A 23,631-nucleotide genomic window follows, 5' to 3' on the forward strand; every position below is an offset into this window, starting at 1 on the left:
AATGCCTTCAACCTTTAATATGCTTTCATGCCAAATGACCAAATGAAAACACTCTTTGGCCAAAAGAAGAGCGTCATGTGGAAACTAATGGGCAGCACAACCACCAAAACATTTATCTTATTATGGAAATCAGGACACATAGCAAAATAAACACCATTAAAAACTTGTTTTTATTAGCAGTGTGACAACTGTTCTTCTCTCCTGAGCCAATGTGAAGCAAGATGCGAGCTCAGACGGGGGGCCTGGCAGCCCCTACCACCTGTGTTGGGCAGAGAGTGAGCAGCTTGGCATGTAGAAACAGGACAAGCAGAAGGAGGTGCAGATTACAAAAAAAAAATACTTTCAAGGACAAAATTGGAGAGGCTCTCACAAATATATAGTGTATTTTCATGTACAGTTTTCATATGAAGACTGTTGTAAACATATGATGTGGATGCAAAATCATATCTTCCTCATAAAAGGTAAAGAATAATGAGCTACAGAAGTATTTTGTCTGTGGTTGCCTACAAAGATGAAGGATCATACTGAAAGAAAACTGCAATTCCTTGCAGAATATCCACAGAAATGCTGAAAGCTGGCAAGAAATTTAAGACACAGCCAAAAAATGGAGAAATGCAAAAAGAAAGTAAAATCTGTTGAAAGGATCAGATGCTTCACTGAACAACTTTGAATTTAATAAATACTTGCAAGTTGCAACTAGTTTTCACTGAGACGCGTGTTAAATGCAACGTTAAAAAAGAAGAAAAAACCATTATAATACTACAGAAGGGCAACAGAGAAGATAAAGACACTAAGAGGAACCAGTCACTGATGAAGACAGCAACAGAGAGCAGAAACTGTAAAGTGATACAGAATAAATCAACATGACGAAGATGACTTCTACTTGTTGCCGGAGAAAAAGGGGATGCCAGCGATGGTGCCAAAACTGATAAAGCTGATACCAAAAATGATGTAGCTGATGCTAAAAAGGAGGAACACAGTGCTCAAACAATTGAGTTGCTGGAGATGATGCCAACATTAATGAAGATGCTTAAAATGAATACTAAGATTTGGAATATGACAAAGACAGTGCTGAGAATGACTGACTAGTTCCTGGGCTTGTTGCAAAAGATAATGCAAAAAAAGTGAGGATGAGGCTGGAACTTTTCAAGATGATGCTGATGATGAAGAAGATAGTGCTGGAAATGATTAGTTGTTGCTGAAGTAGATAAAGATGTAATGAAGACGATGAGGAGCTGAAATTGTTTACAATAGTAAAAAATGAGGCCGATGCTGAATTGATTTTACTTATAAGTATTTTTGTCTTTGTCTAGTTGATAATGCACTGCTGCTAATCAGAAGACAAAACCATGTTTGCCTATTGAAGAACACAATGTCCTTAAAATGACTGCTTGGCTGTGGATTATGGTTATCACTAAAGAGTGTTGGTTTGGTTGTTATATAATAAAAAAGGTCACATATATTTAAAGCAGGAAACGAAGAGAACAGAAAGTCGGCTCAGGGGTTGACCAAACAATATGGTGCAGCACAAAGAAATAAGAGACAAAGGAAGGAACTAAGAAAAGTACTTAAGAATGGAAAGAAAGGGGGTAGAGCCCCTCACCTGCAGCAGAGGGAAGAATGGCGGAAGAAAAAAAAGGGAGGGAAGTACTGAAGGGTGAAAGGAGAGGAAGAGCAGGCTAATTTTGTTCTACCTCCAGGATACCTCTTCCTGCTGCTGAACACTGGTGACACCGGCTGAATATCAAACACACTTGCCAAAAGTGGTACTGAGCAACGCTTAGTTTGGTGTAATCCCTCCTTACGAGTCAAACAGGCAACCCAATCATGCTTTATAAGCCTGCGAATTGCACTGAGCAACACCCCATCAGTTGTTTAACAAAGTGGAATTTACAATTTACGCTGGTTCTATGTTCTCTGTTTCTTCGATAGATCAAAGCAATGAACCTCATTAATAAACACTACATAACGCCAATGAACGGAAACTGGGTTAAAATGTTGAAGAAAAAGAAAGGATCCTTGCAACAGATTGACCCTTTGACCTAGACTTCTTTTCTAGCTCTGACTTATTTTGGTCCCAGTCAACCCCTCTTACAGATATTGGGATTTCTGTGAACAGCTGAATGTTTGACTCTTCTTCTCAGTCAGAAACTTGGACCTGGTCAGTGAACTCAGCACAGAGAATGCCTGCCATTGCATGAGATTGTAAAATGGGAGCAGCTGCCCACAGTTTGGTTTTTTATCAGAGTGGTTTAGACTATGAAAGATTGAAGACAAACCTCTGTTAACCTGTATGAGAATAGACAGGTGCATGGCAGAACATGGGGAGGTTGAAACCAGAAACAAATAAATAAATAATCGCCCACGCGCTGTCAAAAATTTGAGGGTGCAGTGACATTTTCAATAAAAGTACTCCGTGTGTTGACAGGGTGAAGAGGTTGGGAGCAGCCAACGGGAGTCAACAATATGGACCAATACGCTGAAACAATGAGCTCAAGCTGCTTATGTGGGTGTCACCTCTCAGTGGGATTAGCAGTGGAGTTCTTGTGTTTACACATGAAACTAAAATACTGAAAACATAGCTTTTGACATCCTCATAAAAGATTTAAGTTTCATTTTACTGTAATTTTCCCTTAAGAAACTATTCCTTCAGGGAAACTTCATGGCACCCCTCTAAAATCAGTAAAATCCCAGTAGAGGCTGTTTTTTTGTTTGTATTTCAAGAGAATTGATGGATACAGTCAAATACTACAATACCAGCTTGATGTAAATTTCCCACAGGGCTCTACACTAACTTTTTCACTGGTAGCACTGGTGCGACCCACTTGTCGCTCTAATGATTTGGTCGCACCCTTTTTTACATTTTTTTTATTCTTTGTTCTTTTTTATTTATTTATTCATTTATTTATTTATTTGATTATTTATTTTTTTATTTTTATTTTTATTTTTTTATTTTTTTATTTATTTTTTTTTTTGGGGGGGGGGGGTTTACAGTTACTGAGTTATGATAATTGCATAATACTTTACTTTAAATATCAAGTTTGTCAGCAACAAGCACTCGCTGACAATAGGTTATTTATTTTATATAACTTTAAAAGGAGACCACAAATTGTTTTTTAAATAAAGGCAAAAAATGATCACCCTATTTAAAGTATGGTCCTGTAATCTCTAATATTTTTTAAGTCAAATCAAGCCCTGTACTTGACCATCATATTGAAAGCTCAAAAAACATCTACCCCTCTCCCATAGTTGATTTGATCCAAAGACACTGTATGAGACCTAATATAATAATATAACGTATAAACATGATATGTCACGAGTTATACTCTTGCACTGGTTAAAACGTTAATTCCTCCTGTGGTTAGCCCCGATTTCTCTATCTAGCTCCAACATACTCCAATATATCATCCTCTTCAATAAGGAGAGTTTAGCGCTGCGTAAATCTTTAAGTGAGGAGGCTGACTGTTACTAGCACTACAAATAGAGAAACATTTGTCGCTGTTAAGTTATGTCTTGGGTGCGTGACGCTTCATTATGCGCCTGTACCCAACAGCCCTGCCTTTTTTAGAACAGGAGAGAGTGCAGGTGGGGGAGCCTGGTAAGCCAGTGGAAAAGAGGGCGACTTTCATCCACAATGGCCTATACATTACTGTGATAAAGGAATCATCAAAACATGCGCACAAACCCAACCTGGTAAAATTTTTATTCCCACATGCTAAAAAAAATGCATATGTGACCATTTTGGTCGCAGTCTTGAGCCCTGTCCCATATGTTGCCTATGTTAACTACCTGTGTGTGCCAGAACACCCGTCCTTAGTTTTATTGCTACAACCACAACAAAAGAGATGAACCCCTGCAAATTAACATGCAACTTGTGTTCTCTGAGACCACAAAAAGCCTCAAGAATAACAGCCTGCACATCAACACACCTTACCCCATACATTCTGAAAATGATACAAGGACACAGTATGCAAGGACATAGGAAATAGGAGGATTGGGGTCCAGCCAAGGTTTTATCAGAGGCTGACTCTGCCGCGTGTGCTCCATTACTCTCTTTCTATATCTTTTTCTCACTCATACTGGTCACACTTGCTGCCGTCAACTGTCCTGCAAGTGCAGCTCCACAGTGGCACCTGTTGATAAAAAGGAAGCATAGCAGAGACACACAGAGGTACTTTCTCTGAGACACACACACACACACACAAACAAAAAACAACACAGTCACGAATCCACCAATCCTGTCCATCTTTCTTTAGAGAGAGATTGAAGGAGGGGAGTAATTTTGCTCTGAGAGGCCTCTAGCAGAGAATGAGTCAGTGTAAGATGATACAGGTATACAAACACTGACACACACACATACAACCCCTGCTCAGGCGAACACACAAACACAGAGAGCAGAGCGGGTGTTCACACCTGCAAACCTGGCAGCCAAACGTGTCTAGTGTGTGTGATTGCAGTTGGTGTGAGTGTGTGTGCTGCTCTGCTGAGTCTTTCTCGCCCTAAATCTCTGGCTTTATCTAGGGATGTAACGATTAGCTGATGCGTAACAGAAAGTCAATACAGAATTCAGAGACAGGGCACCATAGATAGAAAAATACAGGTTCAACCAAATTTAGCGAGAAATTCATTTTGGGGGCATTTGATGGCCCTCCCCTCTCTGCCATCTTCCAAATCATATACCTATTTATGGCTGTTGACTCAAAGGGAGGAAAGAAGAAAGCAAGGTGCAAAATGCTGAAGTGCTGATTGAAAGATTTACTTTAAGAAGCAGTGAACTTCTGCACTGCTCCTCCTTTTCACAGTACACTGGTCCCTACTCTAACTCCTTGCAGTTTGAGGCCATTATTGAAAGCTTTTCCATTTGCAGGAACATTGCCCGTCTAGCCTTGTTGTGAACAGTGAATTTAGGCAGATGATACTAACCCTGGTGCTGCCAGTCTGCACAAGGGTTACTGTAAAGTGAGTCATTGTCAGTGACTGTTTGGAGCTTTACTTACACAGGGAGTGAGTTTGTCAGTGCTGATACAGCATCAGGTATTCTTCATGTTTACGTGTAGCTTTTTGTACGTAAAAGTTTTAAGTTTCTATCAAACATCAGGTGTTGTAAACATGTATGTTTCGCATTGCTCTAAAACACCAACGTCTGGCCTCAAAAAGTTATTTTGCAGGTTTTCCTCTGGTGTTTTTTCAGTGTGTGTCATTTTCTGAAAAAGTGTTGATGACTCATGCTGCACCTGGGGATGTATACTGATTTCTTATTTAATGGAATGCCTACTTGAATTTTTATGGGAGCCAGCTGGCAGTAATAGACTGAACAGTGTTTGTAGTTGAATTTTCTCATGGCACAGGCAAAATCTTTATTTATAGAGCATTTTTTAAAACTCACATCAAAAAGTGCCAGGATGTCCCAATCAGCCTTGAAATTTTATCCATAAAGTTGCTGATGTAACCTTTTGAACTATGTGTCCCTGGAGAGTTAAAGCAGGCTACCGTGCAGTAATTGCTGTTGTTGTAAATTGGCTGGCTGTGCTTGTTTAAAGCATCACATTGACATCCCATTCCAAATGTTCTCATAAGTTACCTCAACCTTGAACACTCTGTGACACTGATGCTTAGTTGCTTGCACGTTGTTGTGTTCTGCTGCGCACTGTGCTCAGGTTATGACAGCTGATGTAAATGACCTGAGTAAGATGACTGACTCAAATCCCTGATCAGTTAAAAAGTGCAGTGGGGACCAGGACATTCAAACAAAGTGCTTTGCGTGAATAAAATAAAGCACATAAAGCTTGGGCTTGGTGCCATCAGCTTCTGGAAATACCAATATATCCATGAAAAGTGTCTCCCTTGCTCCTCATTTCTACTGCAAACATGTAAACATGCAGAATAGATTAGCACTTCAAGCTGTTTGATGGAAACTCATAGTCAATCAACCAATTGTTTTTCCTGACATAACTCCACCATCAAGAGATGCAGACTCACAACTATGTGTCATTTATGTCCCGTGTTTTCCCTACGGTTACAGCCTTGAGGGGGGGGGGGGGGCGGTGACGTTAGGGAGGGGAGTGCGGGGTGGGTGCACGAGTGTAGAAGAGTAAGTGCTGCGTCTTCATGGAGAAAGCATTGGGAGATGTTTCTTGTGGTGGTTTCCCGAGCTCTCTGTCGGCTATATGGAATGAGCTTGTCTGTGTGTGTAAATGTGCGCATGTGTTTGTGTGTCTGTGAACACGTTGAAGCAGAACTTCACAGTGCACTTAAGATCACGTGCTCTTTAACACAGGGTGAAGTTCCGCAAGGTGAAATGTGAACCCAACGATGTACAAACCACATCCCGTCATGAAAATTAGATAAGAAAGATAAGACTATTTAGTCTGTTAGATTTTTTAAAAAAAAGGTATTGACCTGATTTATGAGAACGGGAACTCTAAATTGCTTCTGCTGTGATCTGGTGCTGTATAGAAAATTAAATTAATTTGACTTTCAGAGAGGACAGGTGCCTCTGTTTGGGGGACAGGCCGCCCCCCCAAATAATGGTAGGGGAAAACATTGCTTTCACAGCACAGTCCAGCTCTTTGTATTCAATAACTTAAAGATGAAGTTCAGAGAGTGTCAAAAGAGATGTGACTGCTTTGAAGCCCAAACTTATACATTAAGTGGAAACAGTTGTACTGGCTACTGGCCCAACATCAGCCCTAGTGAAACACTGACAGCAGTACGAGAGCAAGCGGAGAGAAGAGGGAGGAAGAGAAAGAGATAGAGAGGAGAGAGTGAGGGTGGTCTGGCTGGTCAGCTGTGAGCGTGGGAAGACAATTCTGGCTGAAGTAGAAGAGAACAAATTAAACGAATGTACAGACATAAAATCCATTTTGCATGTTGCAGTGGGACTATTTTGTGCTCACTTATATTTTCCACGGTTGTGGTTTTGTAAATAAGATCCTGAGTGGAGAATGCAGTCATTCCTGCAAACGAAGACAGCTGCATTCTGGAGACTGCAGAGACATGTACTTTGCACTGTTCACAACTTGAAATCGTTTCGACAACATGCGACACAAACAACATGGCTGACTCCCAGAAAATTATCATGTTGACTCTGGTTCTGTGGTGACAGTTCACGCACACTCTATGACACTTAGCTGCTGGATCCAAAGGTCTGTTGAAGCGCTGTACATTTTCAATGATTTCAGTGCAATGCTCTTCTCACTGAAGACCTTGTTAACTTAAAAGGAGTGACAGATGGAGAATTTTGCGCATCAAAAGTCAAACACAACAAGATTCAACACTCAGCAGCAGAGCTGCACAGGGTGAGCTGACACTAACGACCTTTAGCCACCATCGGTGCTTGTGTGTCTGGGAGAATTTCTGACAGTTGCTTGTTAGCAGAAGAGGCCTGTTAGAGCAGGATTTTCTCCCATTCCTCTGTTTCCCGCATCTGCTCACCTTCCCATCTCTATGCCTGGCTTGCAGACGGAGGGAAGCGCTAACAAGGAGAAGCCAACAAGGCTTGATGTCTCACAGGTTTAGGTCAGGGGACACAGCACCCTTTGTTATAAAAGCCACGTGAGGGGGTGAAAGAGGAAAACACACATGTGGTGATTAAAGCTAAATCAAATCCTGCGCACATTCCTACCACCCACCTGTAACACAAACACGGGAGCCTTTCCATCACTGCACCACTGCCCTCACACACCAACCCTGCTACCAACAGCGTTACACACTGGGCAGCTAGTTAGCTTAGTTTAAAGTCAAAGTTGTCCTGAACACTGCACATTGCACACACACACATTTCAACAGCAGATGAAATGACTGAACTGAGGCTTCAAGCCTTGATAGTCTTTTCTGTCTGTTCTCTTTGGGGTCTTATTTGCCAGCATCTCTATCAAAAGCACACTCAATCATTCAACACAAAAGGCATCAGATTGATCCTGCTCAAACCTGTAATTTCAGTGGGTTGAATATAACCATTTTCTTCCTCGACACCATTTGTTTGAAGTCTCACCTTGAGTCAAGGACCAGTTGCTTCCATTGAAACTTTAATTGCTTTTTTTACTGAATTTGTTTGTGGCATTGTTCAGCTCTTTTTTAGCTCACCTGACAAGGGCAAAATACTATTTGATTAAACAATGAACTACAAAAGCTTAGTCAAAACAAAACAATAGTCCGTTTTCCAACAACTGTTAACACTTTATAATATTAGTGTGATTTGTTGGGCAGGTGCTCAGTGCTTTTAAAAAAATCAATTATCCAACTTTGCAACTCTATTGAGCCTTCGTCAGAGTTTGAGAAACAAAAAAACAAAACAAAAAAGACAAAAAAAGACAGCAATGATGAAGTTTTCAAGTTGAAAAAGCAAGGATAAAAGGCTTAATTTCACTGAATCAACCAAATGTCTTCTTCCAAGTTTTAGTCATTTTCACAGCATCGCTGAATGCTGTTCTTAGAAGTTAAACGGATGTTTTTTACCTGAAAACTAGGGATGCACGATATTGGATTTTTGTCGATATCCAATATGCTGATATATCGAAACCCTTTTTGGCTGACACCGATAATCACAAGTTTGTTTTTTTTTTTTCACTGTTTAGAAAGCTAAGTCTATCCTGTACTGGAATTTATATGTTACTCTTATTGTAACAGTCTTATTTGTTTAAGAAACACACGTAAAACAAGACAAAAAACATTTGATTTTACCATAAATAAGAAATGTATTATTTTTTCAAACTCAACCCATTCAGTATTGAAATACAGAAAAATAATTTCTTTAGATCACATGAACTTTAAATGTACTATGCATTTCTAAACATAACCAAGTTGCATTTGATTATTTTAGAGCTACTGTAACAACCTGGTGACAGACACAGAGCTCTGCAGTGCAAATATTTGAAGTGCTACATTTTATTTAAGGAGCTTATTTTTCAGATGGAAAATAATAATAATCCTAACTGAATAGCACCTTATTGCCTGTGCCTATCGGCAGAAATTTTCACATCTACCGATACGATAAACGTGTTTTTAAGCTTTTATCAGCCGATACCGATATTGTGCCGATAATATTGTGCATCCCTACTGAAAAGTGTGAATTTCAGCATCTTTTTAAGACCCATGTGCATGGGGTGAGTGTATTAATCCATTTGCATGATAGGACTGATAGTTTTAACAGAGGAAGAGAACACCGCTCTGCTTACCTTCATCAAAGTCTGCATCATCCTCCGTGTGCTGGGGGAAGGGGAAGCAGTTGGTAATCTCCAGCCGGTCGTCCACTACCAGACCCAGCAGGACACCCTGAACCACCTCACTGCCCTGGCCTTCTTCCTGGTAGTGCTTGATAATCTTCAGCACCACCTGTGAAAAAGAGGAGAGCGCTCTTTCACTGAAGTGCTGCGACAGACTCGATGACGAGAGCGGGGAAAAAGACTTCACCTTCCTTTCAATAACACTTTCTGGAAATGATTTTATTTCCTGAACCGAGGCTAATTTATTTATCCTGCCAATTGTTTGTTCGTTCTGTAGCTGCTACAGCTCTTCTTGTTATTGTATTTTACCCTCTCTTGATTCACATTATTCAATTCAATTCAATTGCATCTCTGCTTGTCATGTAGATTTGTACTCATTAGCTTGCATTAGGGTTAGTTTGCTTGAGATGTTTATGTTTTTTCACAAACCCCTCAGGTTTTCATGCCTCTTGCTACAGATTTTCCTCCTAAGTTTTTTTGCACATGATGTTGAATCAAAGAACTAATACATAAGCCCATTTAATTAATACCAATGGGAAACAAATGTAAACAGAAATAATGATAATTTACCAAGTGTGTCTCCAAACCTGATTCTAATGTAGTGAAGAAGACTTTAAGTTCGACAAGTTGACTTTCAACTTAAAATAAAGAAAAAAAACAAACTTGGGATGCTTTGAAATGTGAAGCACCGGATAAGGAAACATTTGTATCCCCTGTAAGGAACTTAACTGTGAGTCTCTGGTAAATATAACCACAACATGGAGAACTCAAAGAACTAAACATTAAGAGCCAAGAGTAAAACTTCGCAAACATGAAAAGAGCAGAGTCTCAGTGTGTGGTCCTTCATACCCAACTCACAGAATATCCATGGTGCTCTGATGTGATGGAGTTAAAGAAGAGCTGGATGTGCAGGGGTTACATAAATATTGCTGAACCACACTGGAAACAAATCATTATAGTATTTTTTAACAGAGATGAGCACTTGTCTATTGACTGTGTTCAGCAGTTAGAGGTGCTTACTTTGGCTCACCACCCCATGCCGATTTACCACCTCCACTCTAAACACCTATAAACCAACTCCATCTCCACATCTTTTCTTTTAATACACCTCTTGGCCCTTCAAGAACTTCATATTGCTTATTGTCCTCTCTGGTGCACAAAATTCACAAAATAATTCACTGGTACACAGATGCCCAAAAGATGTGATCAGAGTATGTGGTCCAGGATACATTGTAAAAGGTTTTAAGTTGCCTAGTTTATGGTCAAACTTTAAATAATACATGCCTCTAAAGGGCTATTTGTGATGCCTTATTTGTGTATTTTTGTTTTTATCCCTTGGTTTATTTCTGTTTTGATACCAAACAAGATTTTATTGTGAAAGCTTGCAAATAATCCCTCCGGACATTAAATGAAAACAGCTTAAAATGTTCAGTGTTGACGTGCTGGTTGGCCTTGAGGTTTGAGTGCGTCCCATGTACTGAGGCTATAGTCCTTGTTAAAACGGACACAGGTTTGACCCTCAGTCATAACCTTTTGTTGCGTGTCATCCCCCACTCTCTACTCACACTTCCTGTTTCTCTTCAGCTGTCCTCTAGTTAAGGGGAAAAAATATTTAACAAAATAGTTTTAAAAAATATTGAATGTTGGAGCAAGTTTTATAGAGACAAAGGCATCTACCAGCATCAAATTCTTCTGACAACATAATTTAGTCAATAAATAAAGCGCTTGGAATGTTTTTTTAAAGCTCTTGGGAGATTTTTGCACCACCTGTCAGTAAAGTGACACTATGCCACTGAAAACTAGAAAAGCACTCAGAGAGCCCAGACTAGGGCTGAACAATTAATCGAATGTAAACCAATATCGCAATGTAACAGTGCAATTTTCAAATCGCAGAGTCTGCAATTTAAAAAAATAAAATTCAAAAAAAGTTTCATGTACACAGACCTGGATGGGACGAGGTAACTTGTGCTCCTTCTTCCTTTAAACAAGCAAAAGTCAAAATGCTGTTTTTTCCGGCAAAAATATTACACGTCTACAAGGCTTGAAGTTAAATCAATCTGTCAATATTCTTCTGTGATCGTAATAGTTAAATGAGGATATATTATTCGTATCAATTTATGCTTCACTCTATTTCATGTCATCATAACATGTAGGCCTAGCCTTCATACTATACAATGGTATAGAATGATTTATTAATTGTTTTTAGAACTTTGTGCTGCATTTTTTTTAAATGTATGAAAAGTGCTTTATAAATAAACTTGATTTGATTCAGTAAATAATGCAAAAGATCCCCCCCCCCAAAAAATAAATAAATAAATAAATAAATAAAATAAATAAATAAAATAAAATACAATAAAATAAAATAAAAATAAATAATAATAATAAAAAAATTAAAATAAAAAATTGCTGGCTCAATCGCAATCGCAATATTGGTCCAAATAAATCGCAATTAGATTATTTTCCAAAATCGTTCAGCCCTAGCCCAGACCTCTGCTGAGGTCTGGGCTCTATACTTTAATGTTATACTCCCTTTCAGCAGACTGTCTGCTACAATTTGGTGTTAGTTGCAGGTTTGTACAATAATTTGTTACTTGACAGACGGAAATTATGATGACCCAGTGCATATTTCATTTTCTAGATCTTGGTATCCAGAATATTGCCAGGATCTGGATCGTACTTTAACTTCTGTCAGAAATTATGGTGACTTTGTCTTGTATTGTTTTGCAAAGCAATCCAACCATTTATCATAGAGTTATATACACATTTGGTGAAACCAGCACTATCTCACAATGACAGAAAATCCTGGATCCAGACGATGATCTGGATCGCCACCAAAATGTGATCACTTCTTCCTTATCCCATTTTGAACATTTCCCGAAAATTGAATCAAGATCCGTTCGTTAGTTTTTGAGTTATGTTGTTCGCAGACAGACAGACAGACAGACAGACAGACAGACAGCCAAACTCTCCCAAAAACATAACCTTCTCGGCGGAGGTAATATACCGATCTGCGTTCTCTGTCTTACTTGTACTGACATGTAGCAGCAGCAGTTACAAGCATCAAGCATGTTTTTCAGAAAGAGTCCGATTTGTTGCTGGTGATTTGGTTTGCTGTTGCAGCTTACACAGAGGCTTCCCTTTTTAATTTGCCTTTGTGTTCGACTGGCCAGGAATTCCTAACAGGAGTTTGGACAACTATTTGTAATCAATGCAAGAGGGAGCGAGACGTCCTGGCAAACATGTTCAGGTTTTATGCAACAAAGCACATGGGATACTGGAACTTGAAAGTTCAAAATGTCCCACTGATGCATCAGTCTAACGCTAGTGGCATCTCAGCACAGCTGGCAAGCTTTTGGTTTCTGACTTAGGCCCACTGGTCCCTGGTCAGGAGCCCACCAAGGTCAACAGAAGGCCACTTACCAAATGTCAGCATGCTGCCAAGAGCACAGCCCACACTGTACTTACCAATGTCACAAATGCTTTATCTGTATCTAAAACATCTACAAAATTCTGCTGCAGCACTGATTTACTTCATGTGCTCCCGCTTATTAAGTGAGAAGAGGTCAGGTTTCACTTCTACTGGGCACACAGAGCACATAAAACCTCCAGAAACTCTACCTCGTCCCTAAAACAGCCTTTACATGGATACTGAAATTGCATAATAAATCTTCAGGCACCATTCCGCACTCCTCTCCTTCTGGAAGCTCTTATATAAAGCACTGCCAAAAACTTGTTAAGAGGAAAGTCTGGGACAAATCTCAGACAATCAGCAGCGGGGTTGAGTGGTAAGTTAAGTTGTAAGCACCACCTGCAGGCTTCTACACCGGTGCAGCACTGATCTTTGGTGCGTACAAAACGGTAGTTAGTATTCAGCACGGCTTAGCAATTTACACCAGAGAGAGAGGAGGCGGCCAACATAAAGAATAAAACCTGGATACAGTGAAATCTGAATAAAAATGCTCCCCTCGTACTGTGGGAGGGTATATTTGGACTTGTAGTCTGATATCCCACCGGGCCGTGCCTCATCTGAGCAGGGTGTCCATGCATCATCGTGTGTGTTTAATTTTTAATGCCAGATAAAAATGGGCCAATAGGACAAGCTCCCACATGATTGAGGAGCTGGTTTAGAGTCTGCTTCACAGACACCAAGGACAGCAGGCTCACACACACACACACCTTCACATCATGAGACACACTGACCAGCTGAATACAGAAAGCAGCCAAGGCACGGAGCGGAGAGCAAGGCAGAGAGCGTCTGAATGAGCGGGAAGAGGATGTGAGGCTGGAAGCACAGCAGTGTGTACGGGGAGAGCATAAATCATGCTGATAACCGAGTGGGCAGGTCACAGCCGGAGGCATTAATAATACACACATACACACACAGACAAAAGAACAGGGTGGTAGTCCTGGGGCCATGCTCAAAACAAAACACCCATCATCACCATGAGGAAGCTCTTACTTGTCTCACGAGCTCCCACACACACATGCATACACACACACGCATCTGTCCTGGGTGATGATTTATTTCAATAGAGTGCTGGACCTGTCATGCAACAAGTAAAAGGGCCAGGGGCGGGAGAGGAGAGACGGTGTGGGGAGGGGTGGAGGGAGTGGGAAGAAAAACAAATCTCATTCCCTGCCTGCCTGCCTCAGCTTGTCTGACTGCGAGGGGAGGGAGGTCTGAGGAATAGGTCAGAGGGGGGAGGGAAATTGATGGAGAGGGGGAGAGAAAATGTGAGAGTGAGAATTTGACGGGGAACGTGGAGGAGCGGGGGGGCCGGAAGTGCAAGTATGAATATATGAGAGGGAGAAATGTGAAGCTCAGAGGAATTCTATCAAAGAACTGGGCGGAGAGGTGAGCAGACAGGTGGAGCGATGACAGAGAGGCAGAGAGGGGGTGGAGTGGGTGACAGAGAAAGTCCCCAGAATCAGCAGTCCTGGGTGCTTTACAGAGCCCCCTGCCCCCCTACCGTTCCCCTTTGAGCTTTGGCTCCTTTTTCTGCCGGCAAATAGCTTTTCTAGTCTCCCTCCATCAGTGAGAGCAGATAGCACAGATACACAATGCTTTGTGCTATCTAACTCTTGGCAATCTGTTCATCACACAACTAAATAGCATCCGTCTGGGGAAGGACGAGGTGGGAGATGGACTATTGGCTAAAAACAACACCAGGAAGGTCAAATAAATAAAGCTAAATTGGTGCAGGGCTTTAAGAAAAACTCCTGAATCTACAGAAAAGCTTTAAAGACAGGATGTGAAGCAGCCTCTGGTTTCAAAGAAGAGGGATGGAGGGATGGAGGGAAGGAAGGAGGTTTCAGTGGATTTGTTCTGCAGGCTTCCTGATGCTGAGTAAATGCCATCAGGTATTGTAAGCAAAGCCGTGAAAGTCCCAAGTTTGTGAAACCTGCATGCATACACACGTGCACACACACACACCTACACAGCCAAGGTTTCTCTCTTCTGTTCCATCTTTCCCTGCTTCTTTCCCTCATAGACTTTTATTGATCTAGCTCACCAGCAGCTAGCCCAGTGAGCTCACCTCATGTGGAGAGGCCCAAGATTGATATGTGGACAGCGTATTATAAATCAACAAGCTTAAAATTGAATTGTGCAAAATCAATTGCGGTCCAAATCCCCCGTTGGCTGCCTTTAATTCTCATCATAAATCTTCTCTCTCGCTCACACAAAAGGGCCCACATTCCCGCCACAACGGAGCTCAAGTTATGAGAAAGTACAGCAAGAGAGACGATCCCTTAATGAGTTTTCTTTTGCACCGCTGATGTGGAGATGAACTCTACAATCAACACCGACTGTGACAAGCTCGACAGAGAAACACTTCTGAGTTAAGCTGCGGATGTGGAAGACAACAGCGTCTGCAAACGTTCACTTGTTTGCCTCAGAGGATCTTTGTAAAACAGGCTGCGATTCTGAAAATACATACACTTAAGGAAACGTGTTGTTCTTAGGTAAAGAAAAGGTTTTATTGCAAGTGGATAACATCAGTGCATCTTGTTTTAATCAAACAGGGTGCATAAAAGGCTTGAGGAGAAACCGAAGTTTACTCCAACTCAAAAGATGCAGAAATAGGATTAAAACAAGTTTTTAGATTTCAGTTTAATAAATTTTCATGACCTCTGGCTACGTGACAGAACTCAACTCATCAGGAGAGATTCTAGTGCCACGTGCCAGAGATTCCCAGTTTGCTATCTATGGTTTAATAGAAAGAGATCTGAGTGGTAGAAGGAATGAGATGCTGATTGAATATAAAAGGCTGTTTATGGGCTTTGGCACGCCTCATTTTTCAAAAAACATCCTCCAGTCTCTAAAGGTTCTGATTCATAACAGTAAGGCTGGTCAGCTTATGCAATCAGACTAAGTGGGAGAACAGGCTTGGATGTGATGTGTTCAACAAGTTGTTTCGAGTCAAGAGATGATTGGATTGGTTAGAGCCAAAAAGCAACCTCCGTTCTTAAAATATGAAGCCTATGCAGAAAAACTGCAGTCTATGGAGCGGTCACTTAATGCTGGCTGCAAAGGGAACTCAAACCCCACACACACAAACACACACACACAAATTCAAATGAGCTGATTTTTGCAGCTAAAGTGAAAAGCTTAATACAAACATAAAAAACAGACTGGTTTTGTTGGTTTGCTGCTGAAGTCCCACTTCTTCCTGTCTGCTGTGAGTGTCCCTGTGGTCCACCCTCCGTCACAGCCACTGCACCGCGAAGTTAACCGTTGTTTAATGGGGAAAAAAAAAAGATCTGCGGGTAAATGGCAGGTCTGCGTGAATCCACAGAAACAAGGATTCTGAACTTCGACAGCAATGAAAACACAACATGAGCAGACCATTAGGCAGATTTATCTTGCTCTGGCTGTTCCTGTATCAGACGCCGTGACAAAACTACAAACTCAGAGTGTGCTTTGAGGGATTTTATCCACAGTTTTTGGACCGTGTACTGTTCAAATGGAGCTTTTTTACATTTCTGTTCAAAACTTGTTGTATTCAACAATGTGGGATTTCTAAGCAGCTGTGGCACAAACAACCACCACAGCTAATACAAACATTATATACATGTAGGCTACATCTATGCAGTCAATATTACGGTTAAGGTCATTATTCCGGTTTCTGGAATGTTCTGAATAACCTGTTTACATGCGAGCAGACAGAGTTCTTCCTGTTTACATGGTATCCCAAACAAAACGGCGACACTAGGGCTGAACAATCAATCGAATTTAAACCGACATCTCAATGTAACAGATTGCAATTTTCAAATCGCAGTCTGCAATTTATTAAAAATAAAATTTAAAAAAAAGTTTCATGTACACAAACCTTCAGTCTATTTCATTTCATCACAACATGTAGGCCTAGCGTTCATACTATATAATTAGGGATGGGTACCGAATTAGGTACTTTTATAGGTACCGAACAAAATCTGTCAAAAGTACCGGGTACCGAGTCACTAAAAATCAAAAGGTACCATGTTTAGGTACCTAAATGCATCTTTTGACTATGAGGGAGTGCAAGAGTAGACGATTTACCATACTGGACATGAAAACAGCATTATAAGGTTATATATTAAAGAATATATATGTCAAATTGAAAAACAAAAAAAAATGTACCATTAAACAAATTGATATTGTTTTACTAAATGAGCACAAAAACGTATCGAAAATTGGTAACTTTGAGTACCAATACCGATTGCCAGCTACCGGGCATCGGTACAGTATCGTTTTTTATGTGAAAGGTACCCATCCCTATATATAATGATATAGAATGGTTTTATTAATTGTTTTAATAAATAATGCAATAAATAAATAAATAAAAAATAAAATAAAATAAATAAATAAATAAAATTGCATGCTAAATCGCAATCGCAATATTGGTCCCAAAAAATCGCAATTAGATAATTTTCCCAAATTGTTCAGCCCTAATTTTGACAAATGTCATGACGCAATGCACGTCATTTCTGCTTCGTCTTGCTGTATCCATAGCAACGACAACAACAGCAGCACAGCGGACATCCAGCACTCAAAGGAGCAAGATTCCTTGCAAACAGAACATGCACAGAACACAAATTAATGTTCCTTTCGATGGTCATGTCCCAATAGGAGTAAACATGACCGAATATTCGGGTTAGAAAAAAAGTACCCTGGGGGTGTTTTTCAGGTTTTTAAAAAGTAGAATGTGGGCATATTCTGATTTTTTAAAAGGGTTATTGGTGTTTACATAGCTCTTGCGCAACCAAGTTATTGCTGGTATTCCTAATATGAAAAGGTTACTGACTGCATGTACACACAGTGATAGTTTCAGTGAGGAGAAAAGGTGGAGAACCATTTGATGCAAGCTGTCCCATACAATAAAACATCAAGACTTTAAAACAGCATCACACTATATGAGCACCGATTTGTTTTCCCTGAGACTCTGCACAGGGGTTTATTGGCAGTAAACTTACTGTACAGCGTGTCACATTCTTTTATTGATCCGTGGATTATTGATTGTATACGAGCTTGGAAACAGACACAAACCTGGAGAGATGAAGTGAACTTCTACAAAACTCTGTTCACAGGCTTCATGTGAGTTAACTCACTGCTTCATTCTTCATTATGATCTACTCAACTTTCATTTGAAACACTCATTCCCTGAGCTCAAACTTCATTTCGGTGAGTTCACTACATAAGCATGTGATTGCAAATTAAGTGAAACAACTCTCACACATATTTTTCTCACTCGTCAGGATGCCATTAAGATTCAATTAACATGAAAACCCTTTCTTATACTCTTTATGGACCACAAATCTAAGTATAATAGACATCCAGGGAAACTGCGGTCTGTAATTACCTCTCCTTACATTAGTTTTCATTTTAAGTGTCAGAGTCTCAGGCTGGAATCACATTCCTTTTGAGTGCTCAAAGGATTAACAGGAAACAATGCAGCATGTAATCCAGTTTTTTTTTATTTTATTGTATTGATATAAGCCGTACTGTTTACTATTGTCTCTGCTGATACAGTATCGAAGCAGAATTCTGTTGTTTTAAATCCTACATTTCGTGCACCTGCCTTACATTGAGAGCATTTCACAGTAAAAGATGGAGGTTTTAGGCAATAGAAGCTAAAAACATCACACAGAACTGCCTTCTCTTTCATCTTTAGATTAGTTTTAATATTTCGGAGACTTAATTCACAAAAAAACAGCAAGAGAATCATATTTAGCTGACTTTTTTCTGGCCCAGTCAAACAGCATTAAGATGGGATCAAACTCAGGCTACAGTTGTTTCTTCACTTCACTTTCAAGTGATTTTGGCCTTGGTTTGAAAAGATACTCTGATGCTCATCTGCTGCATTCGTGACTAAATAGCAGCTCTAGAAGTTTCTAAAGAAAGACTCACCACACTTGACGACAATTCAAGTTCGTCACCAAACAAAGACTTAATATTTTAGGATACGGCTTTGAAACACTACATTGACGTCAGCGATAGATTGTAGTCTATAGATTGAAGAAAAAGAACAAAACCAGGAGTCAGAAAATTTACCAGAATGATGGGAACATGATGTCTCCACTGTGGGTAGTAAGTTATCTCCTGCATGTGTCCATGTGTGTTACAGCTGACATGTGTCACATTATGTGTTGTGAACAACTTCCTGGGGAACCCAGGCTCAAAGACCTGAGGCAAGAGGAAAGGCCTCAGGGGGAAGAAGGGGCAGTTCTAGCACAGTGTTCACAAATTCACTTAGAAAAACAAAGAGGGGGTGCACCACTGTGAAAAGAAGTGCTCAAATTAAACTGATTCAGACAATCTCACTGCTGTTTTCATCCCCCGGAGCTTTAAAACCACAAAGCCATGTCCTTTGAAAGGCCTTTGGCTATTCCTTAATTCATGCTACTTGAAAGGGCCCGTGTCTGACGTATCATACGTCAGAATAATTGAATAAAGTCTTTTCAGACATGCAGGCAATTGTGTGATCTCTGTAGGTGTTTAATGGAACACGTCGCTGAGCACTCCACTCCTGTGGCAACGTCAACCATTGAAACCTCTTCAAAAGCCAGGAAACAACCCAATTCTATTACACAGCAGTGGTGATGCTGTCTGTGGGCAACCCTCCAGCTAAACCTCTGACAGACAGGTCATGACGCAACAGAGCAGCAACTACTGCATATCAACGCATTCAGGTGGAACGCAGCGCACAGCTCTACCTGAAACAGACACCTCTCACCTTTCAGTCAGAATCCAAAGATGGTCATAAACTAAACAGCTCTCTGCTGCCATTCGTTTAACTGCTGTGATTAAAATGTTTGCTTGATAAGGCTGAGAAATGAGTTAAGAAAATCTCATTAGAGATCTAAATCACACACGTGGAGGTGAAATATTTAGATCTGAAATTAGGGCCAGAGACTCCAGGGCAGCTTTAATGAGCAAGATAAAAGGGAGGCAGCAGCTGGTGAGTTTAAGTCCTGCTACTGCGTTCAGGCACGCCACACAAATGAGCTGCTTTGTGTCCAGTGCAGTTTAGGGCAAGAAAGGGAGGAAAGCAGAGCATGGTGGTGAAGCAAGTTTGTCCTCTGCTGTTTATACAGAGGTACTGCAGAGGAAAAGAAAGCTAAAACTACAAAAAAAAAAAGTAGGAGTACTAAACCTGGGAAAAGTGACCTGTAATGCCTTTGTGTTCCAAATTTTAAGAACTGTACCTCAATGGTTCACTTACAAACCTGGTTTAATAACTACAATACAGGTAGTAAAATTCACCAAACAATCTTTCTACATCAAAATTAGGTGTCTTCTAGAGCACCAGCATGAATCTTTCTAAAATAAAAATTAAAAAAAAAAAAAACAGAAAAACAGCTCGGAGATAGAAGGACCACGTCCTATCATGCTGTAAAAAGGGAAAGGAGACATTAGAGATTTATCGGTGTGGTTTCTTCAGGGCCAATACCAATAATTAGTAGTCAACAACAGATATTTGGAGTTGATATTCATTTGTAGTTAAGGTAAAAATATTAGAGTCAAAATTTTGAATACACACTCAAATTTGTTAAAATGCCTTTTTGCATATGTTTATTTAACATCTCCCAGGCTCAGGAGCTTGTCTTATCAAGTTGAATGGCCACTTAAAAATTAAATATCTGGCTAAAGTTTTCTAGGATAGGTTTTTTTTTTAATGGCTCTACATGTAACCAGTTAGATGATACTGTGGGTGTGACAACACTAGAGACAGAGAGAATGAGGCCCAGTTTACATAACGCCAAAAACGGTCGATTCCGCAAACATTTCGTTGCATTTTGGCCTTCCGTTTAGACGAGACCACGTTGCGTTTTCGGTGAAAACACAAACTTTTGAAAACGCTCCCCAGAGTGGAAAGATCTGAATCCGCTCCTCCATCCAGCTTCGTGTAAACACAGAGCGGAGCGTCTCAGGGTGAAACGCTGACGTCACCGCATGCGCACTCGCAGTTTCAGGTGAAGGCTCCGCGCTCAGCCACATTTCCAGTTGAGCCAGTAGGTGGCGGTAATGCACGTTATGGTTGGATTGCCGACCGTCTCACGCAACAAAACGGCAGAAAAAGAAAGAACAGAAGAGGAGACTTGTCCCCCTGGAGTCCTATGAACGCGGATCGTTTTCACGCCGTCCTCATGTAAACGCGGGTGGCTTTTGAAAACGCAAAGGAAGAATCGTTGCGGGAGTCTCCGTGTACGGGGCCTGAGAGGCGCAGCTGCATCAGAGCCAAAATAACACAGATCTAAATTTATTTCTTAACTGCCGTCAGATCTTTTTTTTTTTTAAAAAGGGGGCCAATGATGATATGCCTCAAAACGCTGAATATCAGCACAGATTACTGGCCCAGACGATAATCAGCCCATCTGTAGAATAAATAACACAAACATCAGTGCAGTTACTGCAGCAATGCTGAGTGGTGTGTGAGCACTGTGCTCATTGAAGATCATCTGTGTTGGCTGTATTGGCATGTCCGACAAGACTCTAGGGATGGGTACCGAGTTAGGTACTTTTATAGGTACCCATGTAAAATCAAAAGGTATCATGTTGAGGTACTTAAACCCATCCTTGTGACTGTGAGGGAGTGGAAGAGTAGGTGATTTTCCATGATGGACATGAACACTTTATTACAAGGTTATACACTGAAGAATAAATATGTTAAATTGAAAAAAATTACATTTTATTATTAAACAAATTGATATGTTTTACTATATAAACACACAAAAGTATTTCAAATTGGTAACTTTGAGTACCCATACCAATTGCCAGGTACCGGAAATCAGTACCCTATCGTTTGAAATGTGACAGGTACATTGAAAGGGAGGGGGGGCCTTTCTCCTCTTGCACTCTGAGTCACAGCAAAGTTTCGCCACCGATACATTCACACTCCATATTGTGGACAGAGAACCTAGAAAACCACCACAAGAAACATAGCAAAAACATCTCCAAGCCCCTTCTCTGTGAAGATGCAACCCTTGCTCTCCTGTGCTCTGGTTATTGTCCCTCCCTCCACATGCACTGATGCCACCAGCCCCTGGAGCAGCTACTACTGCAGTGACGCACTGACGTTCTACGGTAACGCAATGACATCATGGCCTTGACTTGGCTCTTTGCCAATGTAAAACCAAAGCGGTTCTTAGAAAGGATGTAATTAGGACCAATTAAGCACTAGAACCGGCACCAAACGCATGTGATACTATGCTCTGGTGGAAAGGGGGTACTAGGAAAAATACTGAGTTTCCTTTTTATTTTTCACAGTCCAGCTCCAGTGTCCAACATAACAAAAAAATTAATTCAAGACATCCGTTTCAGTAAAGAAAAATACAGATCCTCTTCTCACTACTTAACTTTGTCAGCCTGCGTGGTGTTGTCATGGGAACGTCTACAAGCCATAGATTAATCTGGTCCTGGAGGACCTGACCAGGAAGCTAAGAGATAGCATTCAGAAGTAACCTTTTTTGGCGCTGATAATCATTTTAAAGCTGTGTGCTACAATTAGGTGTATAAGTAACACTTAAGAAAACTTTAAAAGTCATCCCAAGGACTTTAAAGTGTTACTATTCACTTCTAGAAAGTGTAAGAAACTTACCCAACAGCACCCTTTAAACACTTACACTACAGATTTTAATAACAAGCACGGTCCTAAAACCCCAGAAACACTTCAGATAATAATTTATAATCTCGTGTAGTTTTTTTTTGGATGTGAAAACGTAATGCTGCTAAATATTTAACTGGAAAGCACGTAGCTCGAATTTCCATTCTTACTTATGTGTAAATCACGGGATATACCAATAAGTTTAACAATTACAGTGGTTTTATTATTACCCCACTGTGATCCCTGAATACACAACACTCGGGAGATCCAAGTCATGAAATTAAACGCCTCTGTAGCTTAAGCTAAATCCATTTCAGGGATATCAACTGTTGGGCTGGTCGTATTTTGGAGGTTTTAACATCAAACGATATCCATTTGACACAAATCTATTTGATTTGGTATGAAAACCACACTGAAAGTACAAATAGTCCCTTTAACAGTACAGAAACACTGCTCCGCCATGATGATGCTCACTCATGAGCTAACCGTTAGCATTCACATCTGGTTAGGTATTAAGAACATTTTCTTTGTTTCCCACGAGCGAAATTTAGTTTGAAGCAACACATCACCACGCAGCCACTTACCAAACCCTCAATTTGAATCTGCTTGACGGGGGAGTCCAATGTGCCGCCTGTAGAAGCCATAGTAGAGCTGGGTCTTGTGCCGGACTCTTTACGTGAACTCATGAAAAGCCGCCACGCGCGGAAAGGGAGGACTACTTTCAGCGACGGACGCTTCCGAGTAAGATGCGTTGAATATATGTCCGTGAAGAAACAAGACCTTCGTTTCGCGGATAACGAATGAGTTTGATCAATGAACCTGTGATGTATATGGGATTTATGAAGCCTGGCTTCTTTCTTCAGTAACACGGTTGTTTTAGCGCTTCATTTTGTAGTAAAAACTCATGTAGTAGTTGTAGTGTAGTAACAGTGAAGTGGAGACCCATACTCTTCCACTACGACCAGGAAAACATACCAAAGTAGTTGTTACACCGTGGAAAAGTTAATTTATTTCAGTTTAATTTGAACAAAATTAAAACTGATTTATACATTTAGTAAACAGAGGGGAATTAAACATGGGTTAAAGTGGTTTTAAATTCTTCCTTGAACTATCACCCAAAAAAGATCACCTCTCTCACTTCATGTACTTTAAGATAGCACAGTCAAAACCTAAACAAATGAAAACATTTCAGTATTTACTCTAGGCTACCTGTAGGCCTTTGAAATTGGCAAGAATTAAAACACTTGGCAATATGGTGAATTATTACTTTTAAATGAAACATTGATCAACATCCAGAATACCAGATCATGAGGTCTCAAGCA

General features: G+C 40.4%; 1 protein-coding gene across 1 annotated transcript in view; it reads right to left on the reverse strand.

The window, feature by feature from the left end:
• Positions 1–23,054, reverse strand: part of LOC141800850 (eukaryotic translation initiation factor 3 subunit H) — a 75,327-nt gene extending 52,273 nt beyond the window's left edge. The window contains exons 1-2 of the mRNA XM_074683675.1: positions 22,894–23,054; positions 9,177–9,333 (exon numbers count right to left, since the gene is read on the reverse strand). Of these exons, the coding sequence (XP_074539776.1) occupies positions 9,177–9,333; positions 22,894–22,995 (259 nt within the window). The 5' untranslated portion in view covers positions 22,996–23,054. The remainder of the gene's footprint in view (positions 1–9,176; positions 9,334–22,893) is intronic.
• Between the last annotated feature and the right edge of the window lie 577 nt (positions 23,055–23,631).

This window comes from Halichoeres trimaculatus, unplaced genomic scaffold (assembly GCF_033239565.1).
Source record: "Halichoeres trimaculatus isolate MK-OKI-2021-1 unplaced genomic scaffold, fHalTri1.1 fHalTri1_scaffold_12, whole genome shotgun sequence".
Classification (NCBI taxonomy): domain Eukaryota; kingdom Metazoa; phylum Chordata; class Actinopteri; order Labriformes; family Labridae; genus Halichoeres; species Halichoeres trimaculatus.